The sequence below is a fragment of the Serinus canaria genome, chromosome Z (assembly GCF_022539315.1).
Source record: "Serinus canaria isolate serCan28SL12 chromosome Z, serCan2020, whole genome shotgun sequence".
Classification (NCBI taxonomy): Eukaryota; Metazoa; Chordata; class Aves; order Passeriformes; family Fringillidae; genus Serinus; species Serinus canaria.
Genome location: NC_066343.1, coordinates 66461059 through 66477873, shown reverse-complemented (window position 1 = coordinate 66477873; position 16815 = coordinate 66461059). Strand labels below are relative to the sequence as shown.

General features: G+C 50.3%; 1 protein-coding gene across 14 annotated transcripts in view; it reads left to right on the top strand.

Annotated features, from left to right (window-relative positions):
- The first annotated feature begins 250 nt into the window (after nt 1–250).
- Nucleotides 251–16815, top strand: part of LOC108963253 (receptor-type tyrosine-protein phosphatase kappa-like) — a 49894-nt gene continuing 33329 nt past the window's right edge. The window contains exons 1-6 of one of the 14 annotated variants that reach the window (XM_050987131.1): nt 251–493; nt 11735–11977; nt 12824–13066; nt 14939–15181; nt 15756–16046; nt 16432–16529. In XM_050987131.1, the coding sequence (XP_050843088.1) occupies nt 391–493; nt 11735–11977; nt 12824–13066; nt 14939–15181; nt 15756–16046; nt 16432–16529 (1221 nt within the window). In that variant the 5' untranslated portion in view covers nt 251–390. The remainder of the gene's footprint in view (nt 494–11734; nt 11978–12823; nt 13067–14938; nt 15182–15755; nt 16047–16431; nt 16530–16815) is intronic. The other 13 variants (XM_050987126.1, XM_050987123.1, XM_050987128.1 and 10 more) reach the window with 13 other exon arrangements.

Sequence of the window (16815 nt, the reverse complement as noted above, 5' to 3'; positions counted from 1 at the left end):
CTGCTTGAATATCTGGGTGAGTACATCTTCCTGCTAAAGCCCAGCCACAAACCAGAACATCTCACAAGTCCTTCTGAAATCTGTGCTGGGAGAGGAGGCAACCCAGCTGTCACTAATAGCTGGTCCTGACAGAAGACCTAAAAACTATGATTTTCGACAAGAAATTAGAGACAGCAAGAAAGCAAAATGGTCATGGAGCTGAAAGAGAAAGAAGGCAGTGCTGACACTGGCAGAGTTTCCCTCTCCAGTGAGGAAGCTTCTTGCACCATATGTGACTTCTCTGCGTGCCTGTTTCCTTTCCGTGCTCGCACCACTCACAATCAGATGAGAGTGTAGTGAGGCAGCCAGGGCAGCTGAGACATCAGTCCTGCCCTGGGAGCATAGGCAAACATGGCCCTGCAATGGATGTGTCTCCTGCTCCTTACACCTCTGCTGGCAGCACAAAATCGTGATAAGCTCTATCCCAACAACTATGGAAAACCCAAGGGAAGAGGTAAGCAGTGCTCCCTCCTCTGCCCCCACAAGAGAAGGTTTTACTGTGCTCCTTTTGCAGAGCCCCTGTGCAGCCTTATGGCGTGCAGGATACAGCAGCTGTATCAGGGAAGTCTGACTGACATCCACACTGGGGCCCAAGTCCACCAGTGTGGACGTCAGTCGGACTTCCCTGAAAGTCCAGCTGGGTTGTGGCTGGGCAGAGCTCTGCTGAGGAAGGAGGGCAGCAAAGCTTGGGCTGCTGGGAAAGCCTCTGCAGAGTCTGTAGTGTTTCTCCATGGAGTTGGAAATACGAGGTGTCCATCTGTCCTGGCACAGTGTCAGCGTGCCCTGTGCTCACCACAGAGGAGATGGGTACTGGTGCCCAGCCAAGACCTGGGGAGCCATGAGCTGAGGCCCAGGGTGTCCAGGACAGTCTGGGGACAAGACCTATCATATTCTGGGATTGCTCTTTAATGCACTTCCTTGGTGCTGGAAGGATCAGGGCACCCCCAGGGTTCTGCTGGGCTCTTCCTTCCCTGGCTGCACACTTTGATGCCAGCAGAGTCAGTGGGAATTTGCAGGCTCACATGTTGTCTGTCCTCCCAGGAGGCTGCACTGTCTGGCAGTTGAGCTGTGGGTGCAGGAACTGTGACCTTGCATTGTCCTGTATCGTTCTTGGAGTATTTGTCTAAACTAATTTTCTTGGAGCTAGGTGATAAAAATCATTAAACTTGGAGCTAGGTGATAAAAATCATTAAACTAGTATCTAATCCTGTCATCCTGGTCTGCTGTGGTGTTGTATCTGGGTGGATGCAGGCTAGAGAAAACATCTGATCTAGTGGCTGTGACAGAGTACAGGGAATGGGATCAGAAACTTTAATTGCTGATGTGAAGTGACATCAGGGGCTGTACTGTGTGAGAGGTGTCACGGAGCCTGTTTCCAGAGAAAATGTGTGTGGTTGCAGAGAGTGTAAGCACAGCACACTGTCACGCAGAAAACAAGGGCTAAAACTGCAACAGAAGAATTCTCCTGCCCAGAGTGCCTTCCCATTGCTCAGATCCCTGCTGAAGCTGTTTCTCCCATGCCAGCATGTGCAATCATGGCTTTCCTGTTTGGTGCACATTAGGACCAGGATTGGTCTGTGTTATGTACAGTGGGATGCAATAGGGTCCTGTGGACTCTTGTCTCACTCTGCAGATCTCAGCCACCCAGCCATCCCCAGAGGAGTCTGGTGCTGCCCGGTGACACAGATGATATTGCTGAGTTTTGCACCTTGGTGCTTGTGAAAAGAGGAACCAAGACAGAAACATGTGCTGGCCACACCCAGCAGTGTGAGCAGCCCTGCCTGCCATCCTCAGCATGTGGGCTCATCCCATCCTGGCACCTCTGCTGAGCTCCAACTTGATGCATCAGGGTCCTTCTCTTGCAGAGGACAGGACAAGGAAAATGGCCCGAGTGAGGCAGGAGGGTCTCTCCCGTCCCTGCTAGGGTGCAATGGGCTGACAGTGGCAGTGGGCCAGGGTAAAGCTGTTGAACAGAGAGAGGCAACAATAGGGCGGGATCCCTGAGCACATCCCCTGACAGAGACAGGGTACAACCCATTGTGCATAGTGCCACAGAGAGCAGTGCAGTGAGCAGCAGTGCAACCACAGGCACAGGATGTGGATTGCACATGTGGCTGGTTGAATCAGAAAACACAAATTTTTCCTCCTGTCCTTAGACACATGTCAGATGCCCTTTAGCATTTGGTGGACCAGTACAGGTTAAAGCGCCACCATTTCCCAGTTCTTCTCACAATGCCTTGTTCAGCCCTTGTTCAGTGACTTGCTTTGCCACCCCCTTCCCTGCCATGACTCCCAAGCAGAACATCCCCAGGGTCTCTCTGCTCCATCACTCTTGAAGACCTGCTCAGCAGCTTTGGTTGGTAGTCAGGAGCACAGAGAGGCTCTAAGACCCATGTTTGTGTTCGCAGTGCCTTGCAATACAACTCTCCACTGGTGGAAAGAGTGATTGCTTTTCTTCGCTCCTCTCAGCAAGCACATGGCATCAAACACAGCAAGACTGCAGTGCACTTTGCTGTCACCTCTCTCAGCTGCTGAGCTGCCCTGCCAAAAGGGCTGAACTTTGCCTACTGCTTCTTATATTTCACCTTGTCCTTTCTTCTTTGTGCGTGAGATAATACAGTGTAAGAAAGAACACCTTCTGCTGTTAAGCAAAGGGCTGAACCCAGGAGCCTGTCCTGAATGATCAGCATAGCTGTTTCTCTTTTCTCCTGACCCTCCCCTTCTGGCCCATGCTGGGCCTTTGTTTAGCCTGCCAGGCTCATAACTCCTTGCAGCAGGGACAGACAGTCCAGACATTTCTGGAAAAGGCTTTCTAGATTCATAGAGTAATAAACAATATCAGAGGGGGAGAGTATTCATTTAATAGCATCAACTAAGAAAAAACCCAAAACAGTAAATACCTGCCTTTGGAGGCAAATAGACCAACCTGTTGTTACCATTCCTGTCTCAGGCATTCAGTATTTCCCATTTCACAGTGAGCACACATTGCACACTACAAAAGGCGCCTATTTGGTCACATCTACTCCATATTTTCCTTGCTGAAATTTCACTTGACTTAGCCTCCTTCCTCTAGATGGTGCATTCCCCTGTAGTGGTACTCTCCAGTCACTGGATTCCTTGAGTATGGGAATGAGCTGTGGGCTCTGCCTGCCTTTTCTGATCTCTCCCACCCAGCCCTTGGGCTCTGCCCAGCATGGTCTGTGCCAAGCTTGGACATGGGTGCTGTATCAGCCTCTGTCTGCCCCTGAGCACAACAGGGGCACATCTGGCAGGGCAAAGGGCACAGGGGAACCTGGAAGGAATTTTAAAAGTGGGGCCAAATGATCACCTCCCTTCCCAAATTCAGAGAGATGCTGTAAGACCCATGTTTCTTTCTCAGTGGCTTACAATGCAACTCTCCAACGCAACTGGAAAAACTGGTTTTCTCTGTGGAAACTGTGGCTGCTGCTTTTCTTAGCTCCCCTTAGCAAGCACATGGCATCAAACACAGCCCTGAGAGCTTGGGAAGGAAAGGATGAGTCACAGAGGACAGGAATCACTCTGGTGCTTGCAAGGGGCCCTGTGGGCAGAGAAGAAGCAAGGAGGGAGCACGAGGGTTTGCCTGCAGGACTGCTCTCCTGTGTAGTCTTTGTGTCCAAAGGGTAAACACATTGCTGGCACACATGTGGGTAGCAGTGAGGTGAGGGTGTCAGTGCCTCTACCTTCCCTGCAAGTGTCCTCGGGGGGAGAATATTTGGGCACACACACAACATTCACACACTCAATAACTCAAGAACACCACAGCTAGCAGGCAGGAAAGACACAGGAGGATCTTATTTATAGGGTTCCAGCGAGGGTTTATTAAGGTTTATCAGTGAAAGAATCCAGGAACAGAAGACAATGGAGGTTCCAGTGTATAAATGTGCAAAAGAAGGGTAGGAGCAAAGCATCAGGGCCAATCAACTGAGAACATAGGTGTGGTACAAAGGGCAGCAGCCAATAGGGAGCGCCAGGTTGGACAGGCAGAGTTTCATTAACCAATGGGGACACAGGGAGTGAGGAATATGCTAGAAAAAGATCATATGGGGTAAAAGGGGTAGGGATGGCCAACAGGCCAACAGGGAATACCAAACTGAGGGAAATTAGCATAGTGCTACAGAGCACCGTAGGGGAAGCCTTCTGTCTACCCCTAACCTATCGGGGATGCCTCCAGGGCATTGCCACTGTCCTTTTCCCGTTGGGCTTACGGGCCTTCTCAACTCCTCCTTCTTGTTTAATTAAAAAGGCTTCTCCCATGGACCTCTGCAGACACTTAATAAAACACAGAAACCTAACTAGCACAACAACAATCATAATTAAAACATGCCCTTGACTAAGGACTCACAGGAAACCCATCCTGTGAGTCCCCCTCTTTCAAAGAATTCAGTAAGTTCATCAGTGCTTTTCTCAGTCTTGATGTTTTCTGTGAGCTCTTCCAGCCTCTGAAAGAGCTTGGATCAACCTTGGATCAACTCTGCTTGGATCAACCTTGTATCAACTCTGCTTGGATCAACCTTGAATGTGAGGATAAGTTAAAACTGCACATCCCGGCAAAGTCTTGACAGCCGTGTCCATGGGCCAGCAGTAGAAAATCTGTGGTTGCTCAGACATGTTCACAGTAGATTTTCTACGCTGTCCATGGGCAGACACAAACTGTCTTGTTGGAGGGTCATTGCCAGGGCGACCCAGATGTTTTGGGTTGACTGCGGGACGATCCACGTGGTCACTGGTGGTAGGGTGAGGAACATCCAGAGTGTGGTGGTGAGTAGTTGGTAACTCATGGTCATGTCCTAGGAAAGAGGAGTTCTTCCCGTGAGTTTTAAAAGGAAACTTGTAACTGGAGAAATATGTAACCTTGTAACTTCTATTGTCTTCTTCCCACAACACTCCACCCTTTTTTCTGTTTTTATGTTAGAGGGAGATGAGGGAAGTGAAACTAATGTAGCAACTTAGAGGATAGCATAAAATAGAAATATTATGAAAGAAAAGGAAGTTAAAAAGTAACAAGATCTTAAATTGGGATATAACCTTTCCCAAGTTATTTTCCACAACTTTTCCCATGGAAAATCCAGTAAGCAGTCTCATTGTCCAGGTAAGGCAGAGCTGATTTCAGAAGTTGGATCTATGCAGCGTGTGATTCTTTTCTTTATTCTCTTTCTCCTTCTCCAGGCTGTATGTTCTTTTTCTTGTCTTCAGGAGTTCTTCTGCGTTCTGTGTCTGGTGGCTCTTGATACAGCTTGATGTTTTTGCCAGTATCTTGGTTTAAAAAGACAGGTGGCTGCTAAGGAAGGCAGGAGCCTCTCCTGAAATGGAAAATGTAAACCCCCTCCTTCCAAATTGTTATAATTTTGAAATTAAGGGGCTCTCAGGTAAAGTTATGGGAGCGGGAATAGAAGTTCTTTATTAGGGAAGAAAATTTTAAAAAATAAAATGAACAATGTAGTAACAAAAAACAACACTGTCAGAGTCAGAATACAACCTGACACCGTGTTCTTTATTGGGGAAGAAAATTTTAAAAAATAAAATGAACAATGTAGTAAAAAAAACCAACACTGTCAGAGTCAGAATACAACCTGACACCCTGTGGGTCAGGGTATTGGTAGCAGTCCCATTACATGGTGGCTGCCATTTTTCTGGAGTGACAGATGTGGGTCTGTTGAAGCAGTGATCCTATGGAAAGGGTGTAGTCTTCCTCTGAAGATCCAGTGGTGGTATAGGTGGGCCTGCTATTCCTCTGGGAATCCAGTGGGAAAGGACTGATCCTCTGAGAATCCAGGGGAAAATGCTGCCTGTGGTCTTCCAAATATCTGATTATACCCAGATAGGAATGCTTGGCTCCTCCCTCTGGGCGGAGCTTCTCACAAGAGGATGATGTAATTTTATCAGTCAAGCAGTGACATGCAGTGGCCCATTAACAGGAGATCTCTCCCCAGAGGGAGGATTGGTTGTGGAAGAGATAAAGAAAACTGCCCAATTAACAGAAGATAACTGCTCCACAGATGGAAATAGAATACACACACCCATTTCACACCTAAAACAGCTGGGGATCCACTTGGGGCCTGATCCTGTGGACACACAGGCATACTCTCTCCCCCCAAGTTATTAATGGGAAAGGGCCCATTATCCATTTGGTTTCAGGCTCCTTGATTAGCACAGGTGGCTTCTCTATGAGCTCTGGTATTATTTGAGAAATGCCTGACAATGGGGGTATTTGGCTCTGCAAATTAATTATTAAGAAAATTGATAACATAAAGAGCCTCACACAGTCTTTCAATGCTTGATAAGGTTTCAGCCTCCCCCATGCTGCTTATCAATGACCTGCTTGATGGTATGGTGGGCCCTCTCTACAATGGATTGTCCTGTCAGGGAGTGGAGTATGGCAGTGGTGTGCTTCACCCCTCACTGGCTAAAAACTGCTGGAATATGTGGGAAGTGTAAGCAGGACTGTTGTCAGTTTTTATTTTCCAGCCCAAGGTGGAAAATGCAAGGAGGAGGTGTTTGATGACATCTTTTAGCTTCTCTCCTGCATGAGCCGAGGTGAACACAGCCTCAGAGAATGTGTCAATGGACACATGAATGTACTAGAGTGTCCCAAAGGGAGCATAGTGGGTGAATCATTCTGCCACAACGGCAGACTTTCAAGGCTGTGAGGGTTAACTCTGGCTCCCATAAGAAGGCAGGTTAAAGTCTTGGAAACTATGGCACAAGCCATCAATTGCCCTGGCTTGATCTTGTGAAATTTTAAACATTTGGATAAGGGCTGGAACATTCTGATGAAAAAATTGATGGCTCAGCTTTGTTTGGTTGAATATATCAGGCAAAGTATCTTGTACGGCCATGGCCAGAGCATCAGCCCTCTGATTACCCTCAGCAATCAGTCCCATCAGTCTCTCTTGATGGGAGAGTAGGTGAGCCAGTTTCAAGTGCAAATTGTGTAAATTTGGGTTGAAGACCTCCTCTAACAATGAATGTTCACCTCTCTCAGCTACCTCATCAACATAGGCCGAATCTGTGACCAGATTTTGAGGCTGCTTGAACTTCTCAAAGGCCCTGACAACAGCTGCTAATTCTGTAATCTGTGGGGATCCCTGAACAATTCAGACATCAGACTTCCCCTCCTAACTGTCTGGGCTCTTCCAAGTCATAACTGACTTGTGGGATCTGCCTGAGCCATCAGTAAAAATTCTCAGTACCTTCAGAGGAGTTTTACTTTTTAATGATTTTGAAACCAGATTAAAGGTTGAAATAAAACGTTTGTGTTTTGGGAAATGAGTTGAAATTTGACCTGGGTAGCTGTCAAGAGTGAACTGGAGGTTCTCGTTGTCTGGAGCAAAGTATCCAGATCTTTTAATGTCAATAGTAGGTATATGCATGTGAAATCACAACCCACCAAGGTCCTGAGGTATGCTCTGGCCTTTGTGATGAGCCGAGCCATCAGATCTTCGGGTGTTGTAATGGTTTTAATTGGTTGGTGGAATTGGAACACCAACTCTATAATTAAAGGTTGATCCTTCAAAGTGGGGTCTCATTGAAGAATTAGTCCATGGTATTTGGCCAACTTACCCAAAACTGCAAAACAAAAAGGCAGGCTAGGGTCTGCGCTGTGGGCCTGTCTCATGGTAAATGCTTTCAATCTCGTTGGTCAATACCTTTTGGATTGCTGCCTTGGCCTCCAGAGTGATAGTGTGCCGTAAGTTGAGGTCCTCACAGCTTTGCAGAAGGTTGAAAACCATTGCAAGGTCCTCTGTCATGATCCCCAGCAGTGGATGGACCCATCTGATGCTCCACAGAACTGGTGAAGATCCCTCAGGGTTTTGGGTCATCTTTGATGGTGAGCTGCTGGGGTACGATGGTCTGTTCACCAATTCAGAGTCCAAGGCAGGTCCACAGGCAGGTGTGCTGAATCTTTTCTGTTGCAATTTCAAATCCTGCCTCCTTGATGACATGGATGGTCTATTTGAGCACAATGTCTAAATATGTGTCCATCTGGGTACAAATCAGAATGTCATCCATGTAGGGGAGGACAATGGCGTCGGGAAACTTTGTTCTGATAGGTGAGAGAATGTGGGTGACAAACCACTGGCACAATGATGGAGAGTTCTTTATGCCTTGGGGGAGTACTCTCCAGTAGTATCTTTTCGGGGGGGCTTGCCTGTCCAAGGATGGGAATGAGTAGGCAAACCACGGGGCATCTCTGGGATGGAGTGGGATGTAAAAAAAAGCAGTCTTTAATGTCAATGACTGCCAGCCTCCAATCCCTGAGGAGCACTGAGGGTGAGGGCAGGCTGGGCTTCAGGGGACCCATATCTTCAATGACCTCATTGATCTTTCTGAGGTCATGCAGGAGCCACCTGTCCTTACTGGAGTTTCTGATAACAAAGACAGGGGTGTTCCATGGGTTGGTTGGTACGATGTGGCCCTTGGACAACTCCTCCTGCATGAGGGACTCGAATGCCTTCAGCTTTTCAGCTGGGAGGGGCCACTAGTCCACCCACACCAGTTTTTCTTCCAGAAGAGTGGTGGAGTGGCACGCTCCACAGCAACCCCAACTAGAAATCCTGTGGCGTTGAAGGGGTCTCTCACCTTGCCCCCAATTGAGATAATAGGTCCCCGTCAAAAAAGGTAATGGGAACCCTTACCATGAACGGTTCTACTGTGGCCACCCCTCTCTCTGGTCCCTCAATTAGGATGGTCCTTTTGCTCCTCATGAAGGTGGAAGCTCCTCCAATCCCAGAGACCACCCTATTCACAGGTAACAATTTCCGGTCCAGTAGACACTGGGAGCAGACAATGATAGTGACATCAACTCCAGTGTCCACCATCCCTGAAAGGAAGATCTCCTCTCCCTTATTTAATAGTTTTGAGTGCTGTGAGAGCTCTCACAAGTAGCAGGCGGTGTGGTACAGTTACAAAAGGATAAATAGTGAGGCCCCCTCGCACTGAAGTCAAGAGTATGGCCATGTGGGAGAGGCCAGGCAAGCTCATGAGCATTCACGACCCACTCAGCTCCCAAGGCTACCTCCACTGCAGAGTTTCCATCCCCTCAAACTGCTTCTTGCTTCAGGCCAAGCCTCACATGACTCTTTTCAAGCAACTTTGTTCACATTTCTGTGGTACCTCTAGGATCAAAGAATACCCATCAGTGAATAATCATCCTACAGACATATTTTAGGGTTCTGAAATGCAAATTAAAACACAAGAAATGCTTTCATGACTAGCGCTCACCTGACTGAAATACTTGATGTTCAATTTGCCAGTCTGGGGCTATTTTTTTCCCCACTTATTTGTCAGGGGTTTCATTCTGCCTGAGGGGGTGCAGCTGTTGTGGTCCATTACTGCATGAGGTCTGCAGAGCACTCCTGATTTCCTGGGGAGTCCTGATGCCACTTGGGTGTTGTAGGAAGCAGTGCAAACTCTCTGTGCCTGCCTGACTGCACCCTGGTAACATTGGACAAAGTTTGGACAGCTACAGCTAAATTTGTAAGGTGGAGGAACACTCTCAGAGAGTTACAGTTGTTCTGTGAAAAGTGGGGTCTGGTCAGAGGGTAGAGACCCAAATGCAGATCCATGCAGAGAGGCACCAGCATGCCTGTCTAGAATTTAATGAAAACAAATATGAAGATTTACTTCAATCAATTGCCCAATCTGCATGGTGCAAAACACAACCAAACGTGCAGCCGGTGAAATACCTACATGCTCTAAGCCCCTTCAGCCCACTCAGATGAAGGGGTGTCACTTGTCTTGGGTGAGGATAGCAGGGATATGGGATGGGAGGTAGCTGCTCCTAGGAGCCAGCAGATAATTGTGAGAGGGATAGAGCAGAGGAAATAACAAGCATAACATCCAGACCAAAAGCAAAGTAGCAGCTCAAGTGGGATTTTGCTGCAAACAAGTGTGCCTGTGGGTGTGAGCAGATTGTGTCCAGCACAATGAAAGGAATGCCAATGAGTGGTGCCAGCAGAGTCTGGTGCACTCCCACAGCCCCTGTATTTGTGGGAGAGAGCAGCATTTCCAAGGCTGCTGGACCCCTCTGGCTGAGGTGTCTCCACAGCAGCAGGTGGGCAGGATAACCCTGTGGATAACCCTCCTGCACTGCTCCAGAGGGTGTGGGGAGGGATAAGCATCTGGGGGATGGGGCTCATCCTGGGAGGTGCCATCTCTGTCACCCCTCTGAAGAGAGAGGCACTGGCACCCCTCTGGATGGAACTCCCTCATCCTCATGGATGCTGCTGCAGCCCAGTGACCCTCAGGCTCTGCCTCCTGGCCTTTACACACAGGAAAATGTAAACTTCCCTCCAACTGGGACCCCAAACTGTGGTTTGATCCATGGAGGAGCAACTATGCCTTGAACAAAGTGGTGCAGCTCAGCTGTGCTGGGGAGTTTGCACCATCTGTCCTGTAGATTCAATGCATTTCCAGAGAGACCCAGATCCTGTGCAATGATCCTTGTCCCACCTGCAAGGGTAAGCACAGCCCTGCACCACCCTGACCCAGCCACCTGAGCTGGTGGCAGACCCTCTGTGACCTGGTCACACAGATGACAGTGCAGGAATGGCAGACCTGGATGCCTTGGCTTTTCCCCATGTCCTGGCAGTGACAAGGCTCTTTTTGTCTCAGCACCTTGCTGTAGGCACCTGCTGGGGTCTGTGCTCCTGGGAGAGGTTCAAAGGCAGGAACAATGCTCCCTGCCCTGGGGGCTACTGTAAGCCCTGTGCCTTCCAAGAATTTCTGGGTGTATGGCCAAGGTGGTGGGAGGGAATGGAACTCTGTGTGAAGACTGGGAAGGAATTCAGTCCCTGCCCAGCCTTTCCTAAGTGGAGCCTGCAAGACTGTTGTAGGCATGGATGGGACTGCTCTTGGGTCTGCTGCCACCAATAACTCTGTTCTAGGCTGCAAGAGAGGGATCCACAGTTGAATGTGGTAACCAAAGGAGATGCGTCCTGTCCAAATCACAGCAAGAGATATCTCAGCAGACCACTTCCCATCCTGCTTACATGAGCTCCTTCTCCTCTCCTCTGTGCAGAAAAATGTCAGCAGCCCAGTGGGACTCACAGCTCCAGTTTAGGCCAAAGCAGAGATTTTACAGGGTCAATGTAGAGGTGACACTGAGCTGCTTTAAGAACAACGCTCCTCCCCTCGCTATGATCAGATGTGCAGACGGGAAGGATGCTTGGGAGGTGTTGGACATGTCAGGAAAATGGCAGAGGTTGGCAGAGAAACTGAGCTGCACCACAGGTAAATTGTGAAGCAGTCAGTCTCCCTTTCTTACGTGCACTTCACACTGTGGAGGGGACCTGGACATCCTGCTGTATCTCTGAGACACCTTGGGCACAGCTCAGTCAGATCCCAGTTGGGAGCAGTCTCCAAGGTGGAGAGAGCTAGAAGCCTTCAGTGTGGGACAGGTTTTCTCTATCCCTGCATCTCCCAGTCTATTCCTAAGTTGTATGTCACAGGGAAGTCGGAGGGGATCCTGCCCCTCACTTTTCATCTCTCTTCCAGTGTCTTGTATCACCTCCTTGCCCATGCACATGTTCTTTTGCTGCTCTTGGTGGTCCTTGGGTTTCCTCATGGTGTGGAATGCTGACATTAACCACAGTTCATCATGGAAAAGCCTTGTATCCTCTCCTGCCTGAGCATTCCCTCACTGAGAAGGACTCTCATATTTTCTCCCTGACAGCAAAATGCCCAAAACCTCAGTGGGACACAAGACTTCAGTTTTTGGAGAACAAAACTGAGTACCCACAGAATAGAGAACTGACACTGATCTGCCCCAAAGGCCTTGAGCCCTCCTTCACCAAGGTCAAATGTACAAAGGAAATCCAGAGAGTGAGTTCTGGAAAATCAGCCTATGTGGATGCTTGGTGGGCCAGGAGCAGCACAGGTGCCTGGACACGCATTGAGGAGGATGTCCTGTGTATGGGTGAGGCTGCAGCAGCTCTCCCTTGTGTCCATTCTACCCTCACCCTCCCTGGGGCTCTGTTGCCTGTGCAAAGAGGACAACGCCAGGAGACAACAGACCAGGCAGAACCAGCTGGGCAAGCTGAAATCTCCTGCAGGGGTTCCTGAGCAGGCCAAATCTGGGGCTCCCAGCCGGGTGCCCAGGCCAGGGGCAGGATCCGAGGCTGCCACCCAGGTGCCCATGGAAGTTCCATTATCTTTGCTGTGCCTCCAGCTGCACCCTGGAATGCACAGGTCTGCTTGTTTCCCTGCTGGCCCATAGATAAGGGACCTGGTGGACACCTCCTGCAGCTGCAGGGGTTGGAGCAGAGGGGAATGAAAGGAGCCCTGATGATGCAGGGCTGGCTCAGCCGTTGGCACTGGGACAGGAGCCTGTATTGGATGGACCTGGGTGAGGAGCAATGCATACATGAGGGGATGGAGATGCAGAGCTGTCCCTGGCAGAGACAGAGCTGTGCTCATTCGGGGCACAGCAGTACATGGCAGAGCTCAGGAGAAATGCACAGGGAGAGATAGGATGGGAATCTCCCTGCTTTGGGATGTGGGAGGTGGATAGGAGTGTCCACAGAGAGAATTGGGTGGATAGGGGCAGGCTCATTCATGAGAGATTCTTCATACTTTACAAGCTCGAGGAAAGCCCCTTCCCAAGAAGACTTGCCCTCTGGTCACATCCCAGCAGATGGATGTGTCACCTTCCCTCTCCCTTCATTGCCTGGAGGGGTTCCTGGGATTGCCTTCCCACCACCCATACCCACTTCATCATCTCATCATCTCTAGCCCATCTAACAGCCACTTTCACCTCTGATAGAAACGTGCCAAAAGCCCCGGCGGGACTCCAGACTCCAGCTAGCACCAGACAACATAAATTATAAGAAGAACGAAAAAGTGACACTGAGCTGCCCTGAAGGTTTCCAGCCATCCTTCACTGAAATCCAATGTCAGACTCAATTCCAGTATGATGTTTATGGGACACATGGGTACAAAGAATTTTGGCTTGGAAGAGATTCCAGAGGTGCCTGGATCCCCATTCAGTCCAGTCTGAAGTGCATTGGTAAGAGAGGGACCTGGAGTAGGGTAATCCTTTGCAGGGGGAGATCCTGAGAACATCTCTGAGGGGGGACAGCATGGAAAGATCACGGTTTTTCCCTGACCACAGCACTTTGAGGATGCAGGCTGTGGAAGCCGCTCCTGCTTCCAGGCCAGGAGGAAATGTCTCCTGTTTTGCTCTCCCACGGCACCAAAGGATGGCTGCATCCACACAGCTCAGAGGGTTGGAGGCAGGCAGGATCCCTATGCTGCTCCCTGTGAGCTGTGATGTAGCCCAGCGGGGACACACCCTCCTGGCTTCCCTCTGTTTTTCCCAGGATGTCCTGATGTTTGAAGGAACAGGAGCACTTGTGCCACTGGAGAAATTCACCGAAGGGTTGACATTCTGTTTCCTAGTGCCCCATGGCCCAAAACTTCTCCTGCTCCCCATTCAGAGGGCTGCAGTGACCACCTTCAGTCTCTCCCTTTCCATCCAACCAGGCTGGGGTGGCAGGGGGACAAAGCTGCTGGTTGTGGTACTCAGCTGGGCATCTCTGGTCTTCTGCCATCAGGGCTGTTTGAGAACAAAGCCTCAGCACAAGTGCCTTGTCACAGCATTTCCCTTTGTGCCAAAGTTGGTCTGGACCTTGTGAGACCCACATGTGCCCCTTTGGGAGAAGGCAGGTTGTATTTTAAACCCCTTCAGGCCGCACAAACCTTCCTGTAGAGGCTTGAACAGGCAAGAGCTCCTTCCAGAAGCCAGCATCCTTCTCTGTAGGAATCATTGCCACAAAGCCTCCCCCCTGCAGCATTGGACAAACTGCTGGGACCAGCTGCTCAGCTACTGCCCACTGAGCCTGGAGCATGGTGAATTTGGTGAGGAGGTGATGAGAAGAAGGAAGGGTTGTGTCAGGAGAAAGGGGCAGGGGCATTGTTAAAGAGGGAGATGTGAATGCAGAAGGCACTGCTCAGCCCCTGTCCCCCTGCCCAGGGGTGTGGGGCAGGAGGAGAGCAGCCAAGGCACAGAGTGAGTGAGAACAGGGAGCCCCCAAGTGTAACAGGGACCTGGCTGATCCCTGTGGCAGGGATGAGCCATGGCTGAAGGGCCCTGCATGCCAGCAGGAGTGGTGGTGCCATGGCCCAGCAAGTGTCACCTGGGCTGGGCTGGGTGACAGACCTGGATGAGAGGCTGGAGGGAATCCCCTGGCGCAGGGGTGATTGTGCTGGGAATGTCCCTGTGTTACAGCGGTTTTCTGAGGTCCCAGGATGAGGGAAGAGACGAGACAGTTGGCTCCATGCATCAGAAGGCTTGATTTATTATGATATGATATATAAGATATAAAAACTATACTAAAAGAATAATGAGAAGGATTTCACTACGAAGGCTAAGCTAAGAATAGCATAGGAATGTGTAAACTGAAGTCTTCTCAGCCCGAGACGGGCCGAACAGGTGAATTGTGATAGGCTCTTAATTGCAAACAGTCTGACGGGGCCAATCACAGCTTTCTCCCCGTTGCATTCCACAGCAGCAGATAAGAATTGTTTACAGTCCGTTCCTGAGGCTTCTCAGTTCTCAGGAGAGGAAAATCCCTAAGTAAAGGATTTTTCATAAACTATGTCGGTGACATCCCTGCTCTGGGCTTTGGAGGAGGGAATATGGTGCCCATGGACACAAGTGGGAATGGGGCTAGTTCCTGGATGAGTGATCCTTCACAATTTCCATGCATCAGGAAAGCCCCTTCCCAACAAGGCTTGCCCTCTGGTCTCATCCCAGCAGATGGATGTGTCACCTTCCCTCTCCCTTCATTGCCTGGAGGGGTTGCTGGGGATTTCTCTCCCACCACTTCATCATCTCATCATGTCTAGCCCATCTAACAGCCACTTTCACCTCTGACAGAAACGTGCCAAAAGCCCCTGTGGGACTACAGACTCCAGCTAGCACCAGACAACATAAATTATAAGAAGAACGAAAAAGTGACACTGAGCTGCCCTGAAGGTTTCCAGCCATCCTTCACTGAAATCCAATGTCAGACTCAATTCCAGTATGATGTTTATGGGACACATGGGTACAAAGAATTTTGGCTTGGAAGAGACTCCAGAGGTGCCTGGGTCCCAATTCCGTCCAGTGTGGAGTGCATCGGTAAGGGAGGGACCTAGAGTAGGGTAATCCTTTGCAGGGGGAGATCCTGAGAACATCTCTGAGGGGGGACAGCATGGAAAGATCACGGTTTTTCCCTGACCACAGCACTGTGAGGATGCAGGCTGTGGACGCAGCTCCTGCTTCCAGGCCAGGAGGAAATGTCTCCTATTTTGCTCTCCCACAGCACCAAAGGATGGCTGCAGCCACACAGCTCAGAGGGTTGGATGCAGGCAGGATTCCTTTGCTGCTCCCTGTGAGCTGTGATGTAGCCCAGCAAGGGACACCCTCCTGGCTTAACTCTGTTCTTCCCAGGATGTCCTGATGTTTGAATGAACAGGAGCACTTCTGCCACTGGAGAAATTCACCCATTGGCTGACATTCAGTTTCCTAGTGCCTCATGACCCAAAACTTCTCCTGCTCCCCATTCAGAGGGCTGCAGTGATCACCTGCAGTCTCTCCCTTTCCCTCCCACTATGTCGGGTTATGAGATGTCGAAGCTGTCTGACTGCAGCATCCTTGCATGGCTGGGAGTGGAAGGGAATCAAGTGACCTTCTGGTAAACTTTCCTTCACAGAAGTGCTCCAGGTTGACCCTGAGACCTTTGAGATTTCCAGCACCAGCATCAAACTGAAATGGACCTGCAGGTTCCCCAATGCCTGCCAGGGCATGAGGGCCATGTGCCAGCTGGGAGCACCTCCCTCCCCTCCCTGTGAGGCTGAGGAGGTGAATGTAGTGCAGATGTTACATGGCCAGGAGGGAACATTCATCTGCTCCCATTTGCAGCCCTTCACTGAGTACAATGTCACCATTGACATGCCTCCCATCACAACCCTGTTCTCATGGTTCTTCACAACAAAGGAAACAGGTAAGTGCACAGAAATATCAGAGACAAGGAACAGTCCAGAGCTGTGTCACAGGGTGGATAGATGTTCTCCTTACCTGTCAGCTCAGTCTGATCATTTGCTCCATGCAGGGATGTGCCTGGGATCAGAGCTGCTTGGGTCCTCTGGAGAGCCCTCTGGGGTAGGGCTGTGAGAGCCCTGAGCAGGGCACAGCCCCTTCTCATTGTCCCACTCCACCCCACACTGTTGTGCTTCCCACTGCTGCAGCACACGCAGCCTTGGCAGGGGACAAACCCTTCATAGAGAGTCCCTTTGCATCCTGTCCCTTGGCCAGGAGCTGCTGCAGCTTCCTGCAGCCTCAGCCCCTGCCCATGGCCCTGTGTGTGACCCCATGGTCTGTGCTTGCAGTGCCGGACAAACCAGAGCAGCTGTGGCTGGATCCCAACAGGGGCTCTCTCAGGTGGAGCGCACTGCCCTCCTGCAATGGGGAGATCATTGGATACCAGGTACCAGGGACCAGGGCAGACCCTCACCTCATGGCCTGGAGCTCTGTGCAGGCACACTGGGAACTGTGGGCAAGGGACAGCCATGACGAACTGCAAGACATGTCCTCGGGCTCAGTGCATGTATCTACAGCACTTCAAAAGAGCAGCCTCCCTCCTCCCTTCTCAGATGCCCAGCCCTTTGCTCACAGACGTTGCTGCTCACACATCCTTAGTGTTGGCTCCAAATTCCTCCACTCCTCTCCATTCCTTTGTGCTTCCCGCGTGGGGCTGAGGCTCCCGCCCGTTC